Genomic DNA, 20,767 nt, shown 5'->3' on the forward strand with positions numbered 1-20,767 from the left:
CTTTCAGGTCCTCTCTTCTTTTCTGGCATCCAGAAAGTGCACATACTAGCCAGTTACTTTTATTTTCCCAGAAATGTAGGTCCACTAGTTTTCTCTGCCAAGTTTCTGTTTTCACACAGGGAGAGCTAGAATTAAGCTGTTGCTCAATGTGCAACCATCTTGGAAAGTCCAAAGTACAAAACTTTAAGCATACAATAAATATATTCATACATGTATTCATACAACATGAGGCAAACTATGACAGTAATACATAAAAAATCAGATACCCCACAATTAAAATAGCAGGTGATGCAGCAGGTTAAATAGGAATGTACTGGGGATATATCATAAGAGAAAACTGAACAGAAGAGTATACATACTAGAGTGAATTACATAGTGTATAAATGCATTTAAAGGAAAAGTAACACTTGGACAAAAAAAATACATATAGGTTCATATATAATTATTAGGCTAATGATACCAGGGGGTCTTTTTAAGCCTAGCCATGTTTCTCCAAGATGAGAATCAAACCCTGTACATTGTGACTGTAAGGTAAACACAAACATTATGCCAATCCCCAAACCCCCACAGACAGCTTATGTGCTTCATCTGTATCAACTGCTAGAGTTCAGGCAGTGTAAAGACTTTCAGTTTAAGTAGAAAGGGGGGGGTGTGACTTTATGATAGAGGAAATCTGACTGATTCAAGTAGCAGTTAGCAATGGCTATATTCGAATTGTGGGGGGGGGGGTGGATTTTTTTACCCTAGTGAAGAACAAGAACACTGCCAAGGGCTTTTTTATTGCTGATTGGTTTCAGGGTCAGATGAATAGAGTCTGAGGAGCTGGACATGAAAGAGACGTAAAGGGAGTCAGCTGCTTCACCGTTACATTTTGCTGGGAAAAGAACAGATCTGGCGGAGAAGCAAAGTGTTCCATCAGTAGAGAAATAATGTTGAATATTTTTTTAGGGATGGGCAATCTTATGGCATGAATAGGTACAAGTTGTGACAAAGTAAGATGCCGTAATAACTGATGAGGCAAATGGGAGAACAGATAACCAACTTCTCAAACACAAGATTTCATCAACAGTCCAGGTGACTATGGTTCAACACAAGTGTGTTCTCCTGGGTATTGCTCACATTTAGTCCTGGTAGAGATTGAGGATGTGGAAGGGGGGAAAGGACAATGGCCAAGCTCCTGTAGAGGTAGGTCAATACATCAGCACATCCTCATTGCATGCCTGCTGCTTGAATGCTACAGGCAAATGCATAGCAGAAACAGGAGTAGTGCATACAAAATAATGAAACCTCTTAGAGCACAAAGAAACATGGCCCTAGAATGCCTCAATGGCCCCAACCCTAAATACATCAAGTCTGGGGGACTTCAGGAGGATAGTTAGACCCAATGAAGCATCAGGGTCCACTGACTATCAGCTGTGTGGGAGAAAATAGTAGATTTAAAAAATAAAAAAATAAAAGTATGCATACGTTATTGCATGTCTGCTTTATCAAAAGAATGAAATGTGTGCCAAATTTAAGGAAGAATATGTACATCATCAAATGAGGTTTTTGCTTCCATGATGGTGAAGTGCAAAGCTGGAAGATGGATTTTTAAATAAGAATATGGGTTTAGAGATGAGAGCATGTGCTCAAGTGTTAGCAAGTTACAGTTAGAGAAAGACTAAGTAAAGGGTCAAATGTGTTTTCTGCTGGCATCAGGGGAGTGGCAGTGGATGGGAGTGTGTCTGTGTGAGTTTGGGGGTTATGGTTAGAGTAAAGACTTATATTAAGTGCTGTGCAAGTGTTGTGTGTGTGTGCGTCTGAGTGTCTTGTGATGGTATTCTTACAGAAGGGGGGTTTCTAAGGAAAGGTATATGGCTGTGGTAAGGGGCAAGGTTAGCATGTATTAAGGTGGTGCTAAGTCCCTCCTGCTCAAATTACTAATGCATGCTAACCTTAACCCTGCCCCAACTCCAACCCTAAACCTTACCTACTTGAAACTCTTTCTATAATACTATCATTATCCAAGTTAATGGTAGGGTTATCAAATCACAAAAGGAAGCTGGTAACACACTAGCACATAGTTAAATCTTTCAAAACCATTTCCTGGAGCATTTATTAAGAGTGAAATAAAAAGTTACTTACTTCTCCTGTATTAAGGTGGTGCTAAGTCCCTCCTGCTCAAATTACTAATGCATGCTAACCTTAACCCTGCCCCAACTCCAACCCTAAACCTTACCTACTTGAAACTCTTTCTATAATACTATCATTATCCAAGTTAATGGTAGGGTTATCAAATCACAAAAGGAAGCTGGTAACACACTAGCACATAGTTAAATCTTTCAAAACCATTTCCTGGAGCATTTATTAAGAGTGAAATAAAAAGTTACTTACTTCTCCTTCTGCATTTCCTTGACCAGAAGACATCTTGCTAACATTGAATGCAACTCTTCTGGTTTGAGTGCTGTAGACACGCATCACCCTAAAGAATTAAATGTTACAGGAAAGAGTAGTAGCAGTAATAGTCAGTAAAAGAAACCATATTAAAATGAAATATTTACAGCAGAATTTCTGAAAAATAGTACCACTTTGAAATACAGCACGGAAGTAGGTTGGAATGAAAAATGATGACAGAATGTAAATGCATGTCTGCACAAACATTTAAAATAGGAGTCATATACTATTAAACTAAGGTGTCTGGAAATATATTTCATTAAGTTTCATAACATCTGCTCCCCTAATTCAAGCTTTAATAGTTACAGCTTGGTAATAAGACATCAGTTATGGTGAACTCAAGTACCCAACTCATCGCATATATATTCACCCTCATCATAATACAATTAACTGCAACTATCTCTGCAGGGAGAAGGGCAAGCCCTGAACTCAATGCAGTGCCTCTACCTCCCACCCCCCGCCCCCCATTCTCACACAAAGGTCACTGCACCTCAGACAAAAAGCGATTTCTGACAGACAATATATCACCTTTTCCTCGGGCAGCTGGAAGATGAACCACGAAAGATCTTGTTCATAAGTGAAACAATTCTTAAACAAGCAAAATGAAGACACAAGCTGTTATGCTCACGTAGCTATGAAACAAATTATGGTGATCACACTGCAAATGCAAACCATTTCATTAGCAAGGATACTTTAAATATTGTTCAGATTTATTTTCTATAACAGGAACTCCGTCTTTGGATGTTTTATTTTCTGCTTCCTGCAAATCTGCCAGTGCTGTCACTGGACCATACCTATGCAATGACAGGTACAAGCCCAGATTTTTTTTTTTTTTTGATTTTTTTTTAAATACACATGCAGCAAAGTGTTCTGGATAAACACAATGAAATTGTCTTCACGTGAAAAAACAGGTGGTTGTGGTTCCAATAGTACAACAGTTCATACATTCACTGTCAATTTACAGCAGTCTACTTGCAATATCTAGTTAACAACTCATTTCTGAAGGCAGTGCAAGTCTCCTCTTAACGAGTTTAGCAAAAAATATAACAGCAATAGTACTATTATTGATGCTGAGGTGTCTGGGTATTACTACAAAGACTGGATTATCATTTGTAGGCATCTCTGGTGGTGGACCAAGGCAGGAAGTACATCACCATGGAGTAGTGTAAGTGCTACTAGACAAGCAGTGCAACAGCCTAGTCTATAACATGGAAAAAACCTCAACATCATTGCTGTAGATCATACAAATTTCACATCCTTTTTCTGTCACTTTAGTTGCATATTTTGCATCTGATTTTATTGTGCAAGTTCAATCCAGTACATTGCTTATATCTATTCATTAGCTCTAGCAACCAAACCAGAATCATGTGTTTATTTACTGCTCGAACTTCAAATTAAATATTTAGCTGGTGTTATTTGGTACTTCTACAGCTTCGTGTCATGTGTGTTGCTTGCTGATTATTGCTTTATACACAAAACCCTCATTTTAGAAGCTACTATTGTCTTTTCATTTGTGGCTATTTTAGCATTTAGCTGGTGCCCACAGGTTGGCTGTCTGTTGCTTTTGTTCAGTGTGTCTTTTGCAAATGCTTACTTGGTTAGTAGTGTGATTCACTTGTGCTGGTGTTACTTTAATGTATTGGAGTACTACTTTTTGCTTCTTCCAGGTCATACTAGTTATTAAATATCACTGTTTAGCTGCTACACGAATTGCTAGGTTGCACTTCTAATACTCCCCTCTCCTTTAATAAAAAACATCTAAACCAGAACATCTCATTCCATCTTTAATTTTATATGTCTCCCCATTGCTACCCTAATTTCAACACAACCTATTCACTGTTTTAATTTCACTCACTTATCAGCCTAAACTTATCAATGTTGCTATTGTTAGGCTGTACTTCTGCTCCATCCATCCATCCATCCTCAACCCCTTTTCCCCCATTTTGCACATGGGGTCAGGGTATCACTTAAACAGTGACCATCTTCTCAAGCCAAGGTTTACAATGTCGGGTGGCCAAACATGGCTGCAGTAGTTCATATGAACCACTCACTCCCACACACACTTGTAACTATGGCCAATTTAAAGCTTTACTTCTGATATTACCCGCTTTTTTATATAATTCTTACCATTATCTCACTGTATCTTCAGTTTTGTTATCCATCGCCCTCTTGCTAACTTAATTTCACATAATCCCTTCACCAATTATTTTACTCTATTCCTATTCCACTGCAGCAGGAGTCAAACTATGTATATAGTTCCCTGCAGTCCTTAATGATTCCTAAATGACTAATCTACTGTACCTAGCACAACTTAAGCAACTAGACTTATGTTACTGTAACCAGTCTTTTCAGCCAGTACCTCATTCTGCCTAACCAGCAGCCAACTATGGTATCACATTCCCTTGCTAGAATCCACAGACATCACAGCAGGATCTGCAACAGGTTTTTTGTAAAGATACTTGAAGGAGTCACCAACCCTGTAAAAGTGGTCAGACTTCCAGGATGAGGGCCGGGAATCTGGCCCCAAAGATGTTCTTGCAAAGACACCCTTCTCCAAGCCTTCACCGACTGCAAGAATGGCTAAGAGCATAGATTCATAGGATCATAGGAAGCTACTACGCTAATGGCCCTTACAAGCCTAGCCAAGATCTACCCTTATTTCCACGATCAGCACCTACTGCCCCTGTCCAACAGGGACACAGGTGGAACCCCTGGGGCAAATTTATGGTTACCCATCCAATCATCCAGATTGCATTTGAAGAGGGCCAATGAGGTGTCCTGCTTGAGATGAAGTAGGAGTCTGTTCCAAAGGTGTGGTAACCTCTGGGAGACAAATCTATCCCTCCAGCAGGTTCTATTCATGTCAAATACCAGGTTAAAGTCTTTAGAGTGAGTAACCTGAGTACCACTTGACTTGAAGATATGCAGCATTCCAAATAAAACAGGGTCAGAGACTGCCTCAGAGCAGTCTGCATGAAACAGAACAAAGTGACAGTGATTTCAGATGATCCACATAGGACAGATAACGAACACCATGAATTTTCCTTGTGAGGAACCTTTGTGGTCTCTCCAATTGCTGCAGGTGCTTGGAAAAGTACACACCAAAAAGGGGCGGTGCACTCAATTACTGGCCTAATGAAGGAAAAGTACAGGGAGATTATAACTTCTGTTTTTTTCTGGAGGCAATGCCCTTACTTATGAGATGAGCAATACAGAATACCCTTCTTACCATTCTGGAGACAGGGTGATCAAAGATAAGGTTGCTGTCAATCTGTCTGCCCCGGTCTCTCACCACTAAGTGCGCACTTAGGGTGTTGCTATTTATGTGGTAGTTAGCAGGACCATCACTCTTACCGAAAGGGATGATAAACTTATTTAAAAAAATGTATTAAGGCCACAACTTTAGCAATAATTATCTGTTTGCACAAGACCCTCTTGTAGGATGTTGACAACATTTGGAGATTCTATGACTGCTCCCAGTTTGCAGTCATCAGCAAACTTTGTCAGCCACAGACATTAAGCTTTTGCTTGTACTTCGGAGAAAAAGATTCCGAACAGTAGAGGTCCCAGGAGTGATCCCTGTGGAACACCACTGCTTACAGGTCTGCTGTTGGAGGTGGATTCCCCTATTTTCACTGTGTGTGTTCTGTAAGTGAGCCAGTTAGCACACCACCTAACGATATAAGGGTTGATACATAGCTGGGTGAGTATGTCAATGATGCCTGAGTGGGGGATAGTGTGAAAAGCCTTGGCTAAGTCTAGATAGGCTGCATGCACACATTTCTCCTCGTCCAGGGCCTTGGTGACTGGGTCGAAGAAGTCCACCAAGTTTAACTGGCATGATCTCCCTTTGACAAATCCAAACCGAGTAGGGTTCAAGTGTTAGGAGATTACCTATACCTTTGTTGATGAGGTCCATAATAATTTGCTCCATGACCTTGCAGATGAGGCTAGTCAAGCTAATAGGTCTATAGTTCCTGGGGTAAATAAAAACACCACGTTTGTTGTAGGGAATAACAGTGGCTGCTTTCCATTCAGCTGGGATGAAGCCGGTGCTTACACTAGATTGTAAAGAGTACCCAATGGTGCTGCTAATTCTTGTTGCAGCCCATGTAGGATGCAGCCTGGGATGTTATCAAACCAATAGATACTGTGTTTTTGGACTCAGACAGGGCGTTTACGACCTGCTCTTTAGAGATACAAGATAGGGAAAATTGGTAGGGATATCATACGGTACGTTTGGCAGGGACAGGGGAGTGAAGTTTTGAAAGAACCTGTCAGCCAACAGGTTAGCTATGTCCACAGGCTGAGTATATGTAGTATCATTAACTACCAGTATGGCATAAATCTCGGCCTTTCCTTTTAGGTTATAAAAGTAATAAAAGAATGCCTCAGGGTTGTCCTCAGTTGAGGAAGCTAATCTGGATTCATAGCTTGCTTTGGAGGACTTCATAAGAAGTCTTGTTTGCTTGTTTAAGCTGAAGAGGGAGTGTTCCCCAGTTAGGGCTCACCCCCCTCTTAGTCAGACAGCAATTTCTTCCTCTTACTGTAAAGCCTGCAAAAGGCAGCTGTCCAACAGGCAGGTTTGCTTTTCCTTGAGGACCTTGTTTTGGTCATATCAGGTACAGCCGAGTCAATGCACTTATACAGGTGTTTGTATAAAGCATTAGTGCAGAACTTAGCACAGTTGCCTGTTCCATCTGAAGGGTGAGGTGCAGTGAACCTATTTATACCATCCCATAAGTGGTTATAATCTGCTTTGGAGAAGTTTAATTTAGTTGCTGCTTGGGGGGAGGGAGTCAGGTATGACAGTTACTTTGAAGGAGACTGATTTCTGGTGAGATCTTACCAGGGAAGACCTCACAGTGGGGGTGCTACAGTGGTCCCCATATCGGCAAGCGCCAGATCCAGGATGTCGGCACCCCTTGTCAGGGTATCAACCAGATGGTCCAGGTTTACTGGAGTGAAAGTCAAGAAACCTTTGAGCAAGTAAGTTTCAGCACGAGTAATTCACTCAGTCAATGGACGAGAAGTTAAAGTCACCCAAAACCATGGTGTTCAGATGGATCTTGACAGACTCGAGTAGAGCCAAAGACCGTGCCCTGATTCATAGGGGGGGGGTCCTGTAGCTGGCAATGACTTGAATAGGTGTCCTACCAACAGTTAACTGCACCTAAAGAACCTGCACGGAATCATACTGTTTAACCAATCTGGAGGTGTATTTATCTTTAATGAATATAGATAGACCCCCCTCCTTCAGTTTTACGCCTTCAGTTTGTGCTCTCAGCAAGTGGAAGGAGGTGAAATCTGGTATGGCTGGGGTGCTTTTCACAGCCTTGAACCAGATCTCTGTGACTGCAAATGTATCTGCGTCTTCCAAGGTGAGAAATGCTTCCATTGAATGCAATTTCATGTTAAAACTCGTAGCGTTTAGCAGCATAACCTTGAGATTGTTTTTAGATGGGAGTTTTTGTCGGGAAATTTTGTCCTTGAGACACTGCCTAAAAAAAGGCACTATGGGGGTGGCAAAAGACCTAATCAGTAGCCGAAATCCCAGGGGCGACAGATGAAGACCGGCTCTGTCAAAGCATCCAGGTCTGTCAATCATGTCATTCAAGGTTAACAGATACTGGATCCCCTACGAATGACACAAAAAACTAAGTCAATTATTCACGTCAGTCATTTTTGGTTTGTGCGTCAGGGCCAGCAACTCTGCACGTAAACATCTACTGCCAATCATTAGCGGACCGGAGTTCCGCTGTGGCGACCCCTAACCAGGAAAAGCTGAAAGACACAACAACAACTGAGGCATCATCCTAAGTGAAGGCAAAATGCTGCTTAAGGCTAGGGACATACCTGCTTAAGACACAAAGTCTGAGAGCTCAGTCAAGTCTCCTCATATATTCCAGACAGGTACGTCTAAAGTCGTTCACATGAACATGGACTATGATGGAGTCATAACAGTAACTACTGTTGAGATACTCGAGAGCATGTCTGATGTGGCTGAACCTGGCACCTGACAGACAGCCGACCATGATCTTCTCCTTGTCCAGCCTGGTGAGAGTGACATCTGTGTGCCTCACGATGGAATCACCAATGACTAACATGTTTGGTTTTCTGTTTTGCCTTAAGGGCTTGACAGATGAAACACTGCTGCGAGAGTTATTATGTGTATTTTGTTATGAAGAGGAATTGTGTGTCGTGTGCTTATGTTTGTGTTTGGGAGGTCTCTGGTGTTTAGGTACATTTCTGGTAAGGACTTCTGCATATGTAGGTATGCGTGATGTAGGTTTGGCGGAGTAGAACGTGATGTGTGCATGATGACAACCTGCTCATTGTCATATGTACTGACTGGTGTGTGAGCATGAATTCAATGTTCTTAACATAGTTGCATCTCTCACATGTTGAGTTTGTGTGGACTATGGGTAGACGGTTGTTGGAGAACATTAGGTGGTTGCTATACTGTCTCAGGATGCCCATGTCAGCCAAGCTGGCTGAAGAAACTGTGGGAAATTGTCCGTTCACAGTGTGAGGTAAATTTATATGATCAGGAAAACAGGTAGGACTTCGGAATGGCTAGTGGGTGAGAGGTGTATTGGTACCTCTAAGACTAGGCTTGGTATTCAACCTCACAGTAGAGCAGGGCTGTGAAAAACCTCTCGAGGACTACAAGCAAACTGCTATGGGAAAATTTAACAAGCAAAACGTTTGCATCTATAACCAATAACAGTAGCTACCGCTATGTGTCAGCGCACGATGGTGCGTTACACGCAAACAAGTGCAAATGCAAGGCTTAAATAATACTAGAAGTTACCCTTTTAATTCAAACTAGCCAATAAGGACACTCTCTCTCAACTGTAGTACAATCACTCATAATTAGATGGGACAAAGAGAGCACTCCACTCCCTTAAGGGTGCAGAAGGGCCTTCACCATATTCACTATATAAGCCTAAAGCCCAGAGAAAATTCTTTAGCCTCATATAAATATATATATATATATATATATATATATATATATATATATATATATATATATATATATATATATATATATATATATATATATATATATATATATATATATATATATATATATATATAATTAGCCTCACAGTAAGACGCGGTCCGGTTCGACTCTGAGCGTCTTCTGCGTGGAGACATGCATGAATGGGCGTACCTTCATTGAAGGTTGTGCGTCAGGGCTGGCAACTCGGTACATAAAAATCAACTGCCAATCATTAGTGGACCGGAGTTCCGCTGTGGTGACCCCTAACCGGGAAAAGCTGAAAGTCACAACAACAAATTTTATATATATATATATATATATATATATATATATATATATATATATGTGTGTATATATATATGTGTGTGTGTGTGTGTGTGTGTGTGTGTGTGTGTGTGTGTGTGTGTGTGTGTGTGTGTAATGTATATATAATGTATGTATGTGATATATATATATATATATATATATATATATATATATACATACACATATATATCTACATATACATATCTATATATTTATATACGGGTTCGTTCAGAATTTCGAAGCTCAAAAAGTACAGTTTTGTACCTACCATAAATGTAGATGTCCGATAGATAAGCAACTGCAGTCATAACATATGGGTTGTCCTGCCTCAGGCAGCCCTCGGTCGGGCGAATTCCAAAGTCTGGGTCCGGCGTCGGCTGGTGTTGCCTCCTCTCCGACGTCACAACCGCTGGAGTATAAAGGCATTGGCCGACGCCATCTTCTTCAGTGTTTCTTGCCCCAGATGCCAGGTGCCCTCATAGGAAGGCTAAATTTGGTAAATGGATAAAAATAATCCCAAACATGCACAACAGTAATAAACAGATACACCATAGGAAATACCCCCAGCTAATGGGGAAAGGGGTAGGGACCCAAAAAGAAGGATACAGAGGGGTAGGAGGGTGGGAAAATCCGACTGCAGTTGCACATCTATCGGACATCTACATTTATGGTAGGTACAAAACTGTACTATGTCCTTCAAGGTTAACAGATACTGGATCCCCTACGAATGACACAAGAATGCAACTGCAGTCATAACATATGGGTTGAATACTATAGCCAGGCTGGGGGTGGATGGAACTATGATAAGGATGGTGTAGCTAAAATCCCCTGCAGGACTGCCGAAGCAAAGCCTGCTCGGGATCTGGAGTATAAGGGCAGGTTGTAGTGCTTGGTAAATGTATGCACGGAGCTCCATGTAGCAGCCTCTAAAATGTCCTTTGTTGCCACTCCCCTTAGGAAAGCTGTGGAAGTGGCTATAGCTCTGGTGGAATGTGGCCTAATATCGGCTGGCACACCTTTTCCATGGAAAGAATAGCAGAATCTGATGCAATGTCCAATCCATTTTGAAATTTTGTTTGGAGATTGCTTTTCCTTGCACTCCAGCAGCATAGGCTACAAACAGTTGGTCAGACTTTCTGGTGGCCTTAGTTCTGTCCAAGTAGTAACGTAGTTGTCTGTGTATGTCCAAAGTATGCAGTAGTTTTTCCCCCTTATTTTGAGGATTGGGGAAGAATGTAGGCAGGTGAATAGCTTGATTTAGAGACACCCTGGAAATAACTTTTGGCATGAATGTAGGATTGGTTCTTAGAGAAACTCTGTCTTGATGAAAAATGAGGAAGGGAGGCACTGCCATGAGTGCCTGTATCTCCGAAACTCTTCTTGCAGATGTGACTGCCAATAAGAAGGCCATCTTCCATGAAAGAAATTGCATTTCTGAAGTTGCTGCTGGCTCAAATGGAGGAAGAGTTAATTTTTCCAACACATAATCGAGGTCCAATGCAGGTACTGGCTGTTTTCTGGGAGGTTTGATATTCTTTATTCCTCTTAGAAACTGTCTTAGCAGAGGATGAGAAAACACAGGAGGGTCACAGTTGTATTTTGCTGAGATTGCTGAGGCATGAATCTTTATTGAAGAGTATGAGAGTCCAGTATGAAATAGTTCTGCCAAGTATTCTAAAATCTGAGGTATACTCGGTAATGCTGTGTCCTGACCCCTGTTGGCATTCCAGATGCTGAATCTCTTCCCCTTGGCTGAATAGGTTTTTCTGGTGGAAGGTCTGCGTGCTTCCAGCAAGATTTCTTGAACTGATTTTGAAAGCGAGTTAGGTGGAGAAGTCATGTTAGCCTCCAGGCTGTCAGATGTAATGTTTTCAGGTCTTGATGTACAGTCCTGTAATTGTGTTGTGTTAGGAGCAGGGGCCATAGGGTCAGAGGCCATGGTTTGGTCCGAGCTATGGTCAATAGCAATGGGTACCAGTGTTGCCTTGGCCAGTCTGGAGCTATCAAGATGCCTGTTGGTTGTTCTGCTTTGATCTTCAGTATCACCTTGGTCAGCAGAGGCAGAGGAGGGAATGCATAAATTTTTAGAGAATTCCAGCTGAAGGAGAGAGCATCCGTTTTCCAGGCTAGAGGATGGTGAGTCCTTGTGCAGAACTTTTCCAGGTGATCATTTAAGTGGGAAGCAAAAAGATCTACATCCGGTCTTCCCCATGTCTTTGTCAGTTGAGAGAAAATGTGAGGGTGCAGCATCCATTCGTGTGGATCCATGAAATTTCTGCTCAGGTTGTCCGCCAGTACATTGTCCTTGCCTGGTACAAACTGGGATTGTAAATGTATCTTCAGGCTCAGGGATTTTTCCCAGAGAAGCATTGTTAGTCTGCAGAGGGGATAAGAATGAGTGCCTCCCTGCTTGTTTATGTACCACATGACAGTGGTGTTGTCTGTCCTTATTAGCAAATGTCCTTGTTGTAGTGATTTTTCGAAAGTCTCGATTGCATGTATCACTGCCAACATCTCCTTTTGGTTTATGTGCAGATGTCTTTCCTTTGGCGCCCATTGACCTTGAATGCATCTGTCATCCATGTGTGCCCCCCCCCCATCCATGGTCTGAGGCGTCTGTTGTAATCATTTGGCCTGCTTGAGGTCTGTTGAAAGACATGCCTTTGTTTAGCTGGCTGGCTTGAGCCCACCATAAAAATTCTTTTTGCAGACATGGAATAAGTGGGATTATGTCCTCTAGGCTTTGGCTGTGTTGAGACCATAAGTTTTTTAAATACCATTGCAGCTTTCTCATATGAAGTCTTGCCAAAGGTATCAGAAGGATGCAAGATGCCATGAACCCTTTTGGTTTATGTGCAGATGTCTTTCCTTTGGCGCCCATTGACCTTGAATGCATCTGTCATCCATGTGCGCCCCCCCATCCATGGTCTGAGGCGTCTGTTGTAATCATTTGGCCTGCTTGAGGTCTGTTGAAAGACATGCCTTTGTTTAGCTGGCTGGCTTGAGCCCACCATAAAAATTCTTTTTGCAGACATGGAATAAGTGGGATTATGTCCTCTAGGCTTTGGCTGTGTTGAGACCATAAGTTTTTTAAATACCATTGCAGCTCTCTCATATGAAGTCTTGCCAAAGGTATCAGAAGGATGCAAGATGCCATGAACCCCAGGGCCTGCAGGATTTTTCTTGCAGTCAGCTGGGAGAGTTTTGCTAGGTCTTTGAAGTACTCTGGTAAATGCTGCTGTTTTTCCTCTGTGAGGTAGGCCATTTGGTTTTCTGCGTCCAGTTTGGCTCCTAAGAAAATAATCTGTTGGGATGGCAGTAGTTTTGACTTCTGAATGTTGACTGTGTATCCCAAGGCCTGCAGTAGATGCATGACATAGTCCAAATTTTCTTTTAAGGTTTGTTTGTTGTCTGCTTGTATGAGGCAGTCGTCCAAGTAGGGGTATATTTGAATCCCCTGCAGTCTGCAGTGTGCCACTACTGATGCCAGGCATTTCGTGAACACTTTGGGCGCAGTAGATAAGCCAAACGGCAATGCTGAGAGTTGATAATGCTCTGTCCCTGCAAGAAATCTGAGGTATCTTCTGCAGCTTTGTCTGATAGGGACATGCAGGTATGCCTCCTTGAGGTCCAGAGTGACCAGCCAAGACCCCTTGCCCAACATGGGAAGGAGTTGCTGCAACGTCAGCATTTTGAACTTTGGCACTATGAGAAAAGTGTTTAGAGATGACAAGTCCAGTATGGGTCTCCATTTGTTTTCTTTTCTTGGAACAAGGAACAGTCTTGAATAAAATCCCTGGCCTTGCTCCTGAGGAGGAAGCCTTTCTATTGCTTTTATACTTAACAGCTTGGAAACTTAAGAGAGTGCCTCTGCCCTTTGATGATGTGGCAGGTTTGGCATGCCTTGTCTTATTGGTAATGTGTGGAAGTGGAATCTGTAACCTTTGTCTATCAAATCCAGAATCCAGTTGTCCTTGGTTAAGATGTGCCAGTTTTGTGAGAATAAGGATGATTTTCCGCCCAAAGGTGCTTCTCTTTGAACCTTTGTAGGCGGAACGAAAGTCAAGTCATTGTGATTGCCCTTGTGGTGCAGCTGAACTGTCTGCGCCACTTCTTTGATTTGGAGGTTGCCAATGGCGGCCCCTGTAAGATCCTCGGTATTGCCCTCTACCTCGGGCACGTCTGCTTTTCCCCCTTTGAAACTTGCCAGAGCTGGGGAAGGACCAATTCTTTGAGGGCCAGTTTCTGCTGAATCTGGGTGGCTGAACCTGAAGGAAATCCTTGACTGTCTGCACTGACTTTGCTTTCTCCTCAATGGATTTCAATACATCTTGTGCATTAGCACCAAAAAGCTTGTTTTTCCAAAGGTGCATCCAGTAACTTTACTTTAACATGGTCAGGCAAAGACTGATCCTTTAACCAAGCATGTCTACGTATCACAGCCCCAGTCATAGCTGCCCTACATGAAGCTTCCAGTGCATCATAACCACACTGAAGAAAAAAAGAAGTTATGTCCTTACCATAACGTTCCATGTGGAGTGTTCATCTCGCCTTGGTTATTACACATGGGTTCGGAGCCGATCCTCGGCTCCGTGCCGGCCGACTGCAAGCTCTGCATCGAGAAGAAGCTCGAGGACATCCAATACCCACAATCCCCCTCTGCCTTTACCTCAGATCTAGTTTGCAAGCAAACCATACATAAAGCACGCACACATGCCAAACTATATACATAGAAGTACATATATACAAACATACCAAGGGTATGATAGTAACAGTAATAATGCAACAGCAGAAGGAGAATACTCCAGACCAGGCACCAAATGGAACGTTCTTCCTAAGGGTGGGAGGGGTGGGAGTGTAATAACCAAGGCGAGATGAACACTCCACATGGAACGTTATGGTAAGGACATAACTTCTTTATGTGAGAGTGTTCAATCTACTTTGTTCTACACATGGGTAGCGTCCTAGCTCCATGATCCTGAGGAACTCAAGGAGAGCGTTCTTGAGCACAGTGGAACCAAAGGTTGCCCTATCCCTAGAAACCCTGTCCACTTTGTAATGAGAGATAAATGTATGTGGTTTAGCCCAAGTAGCAGTCGCACAAATAGTGTCTAGTGGTAAGCGAGCTGCGTGAGCCAAAGATGTAGAAACTGATCTGGTGGAATGTCCTTTGGGTTTTACTGATAATGTTTGATCAGAGGCCTCATAAACATATGTGATACAGTCAGTTAGCCATTTAGAAAGAGTTCGTTTCGTAACTGCAAGACCCTTTCTGCTGTCAGCAAAGCTACAAATAGTTGATCAGATTTCCTGTGATCTTTGTTCTATCCAAATAAAATCTGAGTTGTCTATGGACATCCAGTTTGTGCAACATATACTCCAATTTATTAGAGTGGTTCTTAAAGAAGGTGGGTAATTCAATGGACTGATTAATATTACTAGAAGAGCAAACTTTGGGGAGAAAGGATGGATTAGTGCATAGGGATACTCTGTCAGAATGAAATATTAAATAAGGATGTTTGACAGAAAGGGCCTGAAGCTCAGACACTCGTCTAGCAGATGTAATGGCCACTAGAAATAAAGTTTTCCATGACAAAAATTTCAATGTGCAACTTGAGGCTGGTTCAAAAGGTGGCAACATCAATTTAGAGAGCAACAGGTTCAAATTCCACGGTGATGTCGGGCTTCTGACTGGTGGTCTGATATGAAAAGAACCTTTTAAAAAGGCTTTACAAAGTCTGTGAGCCATAAGAGGCGCACCACATACCTCTACATGATAGTTAGAAATGGCAGCTAACTGTACTCTTAAAGTAGCCGGGGAAGCTCCCTCATGAAATAGTTCAGTCAAGAACTCTAAAATCTTGTTTAACGGAGCTATAACAGGGTCCAAATGATGTGACTCCGCCCAAAAGACAAAACGTTTCCACTTACTAGTGTAAGTCTTTGTAGTGGAAACTTTATGAGAAGCTACTAAAATATCTTGAACAGCCGATGTAAGGGGAACCGACCTGGCTAGAAAGGGAATCGGAGCAGCCAAGCTGCTAGATGGAGAGATTCTAGAGATGGGTGAGGAACTCCTGACGAGTGAGTCAGTAGATCTGGCTCTGGGTCCAGCATCCAAGGTCCCCGAATGCGGTGATGCAATAGAAAAGGGAACCAAATTTGACGAGGCCAGAACGGAGCAATGAGAATAATAGTCCTCTGAAGGTTGTTGGCTTTCTGTAGAAACTTTGCAATCAGGGGAAATGGAGGAAAAGCATACAGGAGACCCGGGGGCCAATCGTGCACCAGCGCGCCCCTGGGGACTTCCCTGGAGGGTAATAGGGCAAAGTAGCTCCTGCATTTGGCGTTCATTGGAGACGCAAACAGATCGCAGGTAGGCTGGCCCCATTTGCGAAAAATCCTTCTCGCAACTGACTGTTTGAGGGACCACTCGTGAGGCAACAGAATTGCCCTGCTCAACCTGTCGGCTATGACGTTGGATGACCCCGGGATGTGCGTTGCGATCAGAAAGCGACCGGTGGACTCTGCCCATTGCCAAATTCTCATGGCCTCTCTGCATAGTTGGTAAGACCTGGTTCCCCCTTGCTTGTTTATGTACCAGACTACGGACATGTTGTCTGTCTGAACTGCAATGGTCCCTGGAGGAAGAAGGGGAGCAAAGTGTTGCAACGCCAAAAACACTGCCCTCAACTCCAGAACATTGATGTGCAGATTGTACTCCAGATTGGTCCATTCGCCTTGGACTGTCTGTCCCTGAAAGATGCCCTCCCACCCTATCAGGAAGCGTCCGTGGTTATCGTTAAGCTGACGGCGCTGGTAGCACAAATGGTCTTCCGCTGGATAGGTTGCAAGTCTGTAACCACCACATTAGGTGTGATTTGCATGTTTTCGTTATCAATATTTCGTGAGTCAGTGGAAGTTGTTGGAATGACCATTGTGCAAACAGAAGCCATTGTAGCACTCTCATGTGCAGCCTTCCCAATGGTATCGCAACGAGAGAAGCTGCCATGAGACCCAAGACTTTCAGAACAATTTTTGCCGGGGACTTTCTGGACGATAGCAGAAGAGAAATGTTGATTTGAAGTGCTACTATTCTTTCTGTAGGAAGTTTTAGAACTAAATGGTGCGTATCTAATTCCGCTCCTATGAATAAGATATGCTGTGATGGCTGTAGCAAAGATTTTTCGAAATTTACTGAAATCCCAAGGTGTGTACAAAGTTGTAGGGTGTAATCCCTGGCCTGTATCAGTTGACGCCTGGTGGTGGCATACAGGAGCCAGTCGTCCAGATACGGAAACACCTGGAATCCTAGGCACCTCAGATGAGACGCTACCACTGCCATGCATTTGGTGAAGACCCTGGGGGCTGTGGTCAGACCAAAGGGCAGGGCTCGAAACTGATAGTGACTGGCTCCCAGCCGGAAGTGCAAATGATCCCTGGACGCCCTGGCCATTTTGATGTGGTAGTATGCGTCCTTCAGATCTATCGAGCACATCCAGTCGTCCTTCTGTAAGAATGGAAGGATCGATTGAAGCGTGACCATTCGGAACTTTTCCTTCTTGACAAAGGTGTTGAGATGGCTTAGGTCCAGAATCGCCTCCAGTCCCCTGTTTTCTTTGGAACTAAAAAGAACCTTGAGTAAGTTCCGAATCCTATTTGGTCGGCTCGGACTGCTTGGATGACTTTTTTCTAGCACCTTTCAAATTTCTGTAGCTGCTGGCTCGCAGATGGGGTGGTACATCTGGGAGTTTTTCTTTGGAATGGGTGGATAGAAATGGGATTTTGTAACCTCTGGTAACAACGCTTTTACCCAATTGTCTGAAGAAAGGTTTTGCCAGGCGTGAGGGTATAAACCTAAGCGACCCCCCACTGCCTCCAGAGCAGGACAGTCGGGCCTCCTGTCAGGAGTGCTGAAAAGGTTTGCCAGGAGGTTATCCCTGTCACCTTGGTTTTGCGGATCCCTCTGCCGCCAGGGCGGCGTCTTCCACCTCTGCCCCCTCTGCCTCTAGAGGGCATCACCCTGTGTGTTTGGGAAAGATCCTTGGGGTTTCGGAATCACATTTTCCCACCACGTTGCCCTTTGGGGTACGGTCTGGAAGGGTGGAAAACGGACTCCGACAGCAGACAGAGTCTTTCCCTCCTGTTCACACCGGGTAAGGGTCTCCTTTACTTTAGGGCCAAAAAGTGTGGCTCCATCAAATGGGGCGTTAGTAAAAGAAGACTTGAAGGCTTCCGCAAACTAACATAAGCGCATCCAGGATTGCCTACGAAGAGCAATCGCTGAAGCCGCTGCCCTACTCGATCCCTCGGCTGCGTATATCAGCCTCATGGACGAGTTTACAATGGATGTAAGGGTGTTGAGATGTGCTGTAACTTTCTCTGAAACAGCAGCATCTGTAGTACCCTGGAGGGTATCTCCCAACTCTTTGACTAGATCCCTCTGTAAGCGTGTAAAATGAGTCAAATAGTTCAGGGAACGCATAGAGAAAGCCGCTGAAATGAAAATGCGCTTCCCGTATCTGTCCATGGTCCTAGAATCCTTGTTAGGTGGATGGACAGATGAGGAAGACTCCATCTCCTTTTTCGTGGCCGCTGCCACCACCATGGCGTCTACTGGAACTCCTTTGGTGAGGTAAGCCTTGTCCTGTGGTGCCGTAATGTACTTATTTGGCTTCCTAGGGACTGGTTCCACCGTGTCAGGTGTCTCCCACTCCCTTCGAGCAATCAACTCCATTAACTCATCGAAGGGCGGAGTGACCCAGGAGGAGGAAGGGCGAGCACCAAATGCCTTCAGCAAAACTGACTCATCCTCAGAAGGGGGGAGGGATTGCCAGTCACCTCTCTGTTTTAGGATCTCCAAGATGTCAGAAAAAGAGACATCTTCTGAGGGTGACTTAGGGGACCCTTCTGACTCATCCAAGTCAGTATCGGATGTCAAAGATTCTTGTGGAGAATCCAAGTGTCTCCTCTTACACAATCGTTTCCTAGGGACTTCTTCGTGGGGAACATCCGAAGAAGCCTCCGAGGAAGAGGGGGCACACTCTAGGGGTGGCTGAGACACCGGTGCTCGACGCTTGGATGTAGCCGTGGGTGCAGAGGAGGATAACGGTCCTTTGTGGGGAGGAGAAGCTGTTCCTGCTGATGTGGTTGTCTGGGTAGACAACACCTTCCTCATGAGATCGAAGGCCCCCGGGTCCCGAGTCGAGGTATCTCCCGGTTCCGAAGAAATGGGAAGAATCCCCGAAACAGGAACCGAAGGCACCGACCCCGAGGACGGAACCGAGTCGATCCGCCGAGGCTCGAGAGGGAGTGTCGGAACGAAACATCGGTCCGACTCGGTCCCGGAACCAAGGATGGATCTTCGGCCCCGAGACTCCAGTACCGGATCGGATGGAGTCGAGGTGAACGGTGCCGACCGAGAAAAAGACGGTTCTGGCACCAAGGGTTCCACAATCATCAGTTCAGCTTCTTCCGGCTCCGAAGACTGGACAGGTCTCGGAGGAGGAACAGATGGAGATAGTGGCAGGCCTTCAAGTCTCGACATCAACTGAGAGGAGACCGAAATAAGCTTGGATAAGGCCGTATGCTCCATCAATTTCTGCACCACACGGTCCACATCGGTGTCGGAGAGGGGCCTGGAAGAACGAGTCGAAGGGATCGAAGACGGAGCCGACCTCAACAGAGTCGGTGGAGGGAGCTCTGTCACCGGTTCCAAGACTCGAGGCTCGGAAACTGCCAACAGTTGAACACTCGGCCCCGAAGTCTGTGGAACCGGTGATCTAACCTTACCCGAAGAGCTCGGAGCCGATGACTTGGGCTCCGACGTCTTCGATTCCTTCGAGGATTTGGATGCCTGGTCTGAAGCATCCAGAGCCTCCTGGAAAGAGGGTTTCAATAAACCTCTGTCCATCAGTTTCCTGCGTCTATCTGTCATGACCCTCCCACTAAAAGAGTGACAAATAGAACAGTCCTCTTGTAAGTGGAGAGGGCCAAGGCAGTAGACACAGGAACTGTGGTTGTCCGTGACCGACATCTTTTGGCCACATTGACAACGTTTGAATCCAGATTTCATTTTCTCAGACATTTTGCAGTAAGAGAAAAAAGTCAAGTCCAGTAACAGTCAATCCAGAGAAAAAAAGGGTCAAATCCGGTAAATATGTCAGTCCGTTTGTCAATCCAAGTAGGGGTGGTAGGCCCCGAAAAACTCTATACCAGTTAAAAGAAGTTAAACTAAATTAACGGTACCGAGAATTTCTCTCTACACACACACCATACACTAAATATAGTAACAAGTAATTTTTTTAACAAGATCTCCTAAAATTTAACAAAAGAAGTTAAATCTTATCTGAAAAACCCTCGAGCTAGCCTCCAGCGATGCGAATGCAGCAGCGGCAAACTAGATCTGAGGTAAAGGCAGAGGGGGATTGTGGGTATTAGATGTCCTCGAGCTTCTTCTCGATGCAGAGCTTGCAGTCGGCCGGCACGGAGCCGAGGATCGGCTCCGAACCCATGTGTAATAACCAAGGCGAGATTGAACACTCTCACATTGGTTATTAACCTGCTGAGTGTTATGTATATGATCCTGCAATGCCTTTTTATCAATAGGCTCAGGAGAGGCTAATTTTTTCTGTAAATCATCCAGGAGAAAATCTTGGTACTGAAACATGTGAAAAAGGCAGTTAAGTGACCTCATGGCTAGGGTAATAGAGGGATATACTTTTTTACCCCATCTCTCCAAGGACCTTGCTTCTCTGTCCGCTGGTAGTGGGTTTTTGGCAGAGGAGGTAGCCACTGCCTTGGGGCCCTGTGAAATAGTTTCTAGATCCACAGAGTGGGCCTTAAAAAGGTGATTGTGAGTGTCAGGGACCCTATAATATCTGTCCGGCTTGACAGGAGCAGGAGGAAGAGAATCAGGGTTAGCACTGGAGTCAGAGAAAACATCATCCAAAACATCCATAACAGGTGGAATAGCCAAAGGTCTGTGCTGGGGAAGCTTGAGGAAGGTACGAAGCCTTTTCC

General features: G+C 44.1%; 1 protein-coding gene across 1 annotated transcript in view; it reads right to left on the reverse strand.

Moving 5' to 3' along the window:
* LOC122802411 (chromatin assembly factor 1 subunit B-like) overlaps window positions 1–20,767 on the reverse strand; it is an 857,184-nt gene that overhangs the window by 159,242 nt on the left and 677,175 nt on the right. The window contains exon 7 of the mRNA XM_044072033.1: window positions 2,374–2,461. Within this exon, the coding sequence (XP_043927968.1) occupies window positions 2,374–2,461 (88 nt within the window). The remainder of the gene's footprint in view (window positions 1–2,373; window positions 2,462–20,767) is intronic.

Source organism: Protopterus annectens, chromosome 5.part0, assembly GCF_019279795.1.
Source record: "Protopterus annectens isolate FY-2018-M chromosome 5.part0, PAN1.0, whole genome shotgun sequence".
NCBI lineage: Eukaryota > Metazoa > Chordata > Ceratodontiformes > Protopteridae > Protopterus > Protopterus annectens.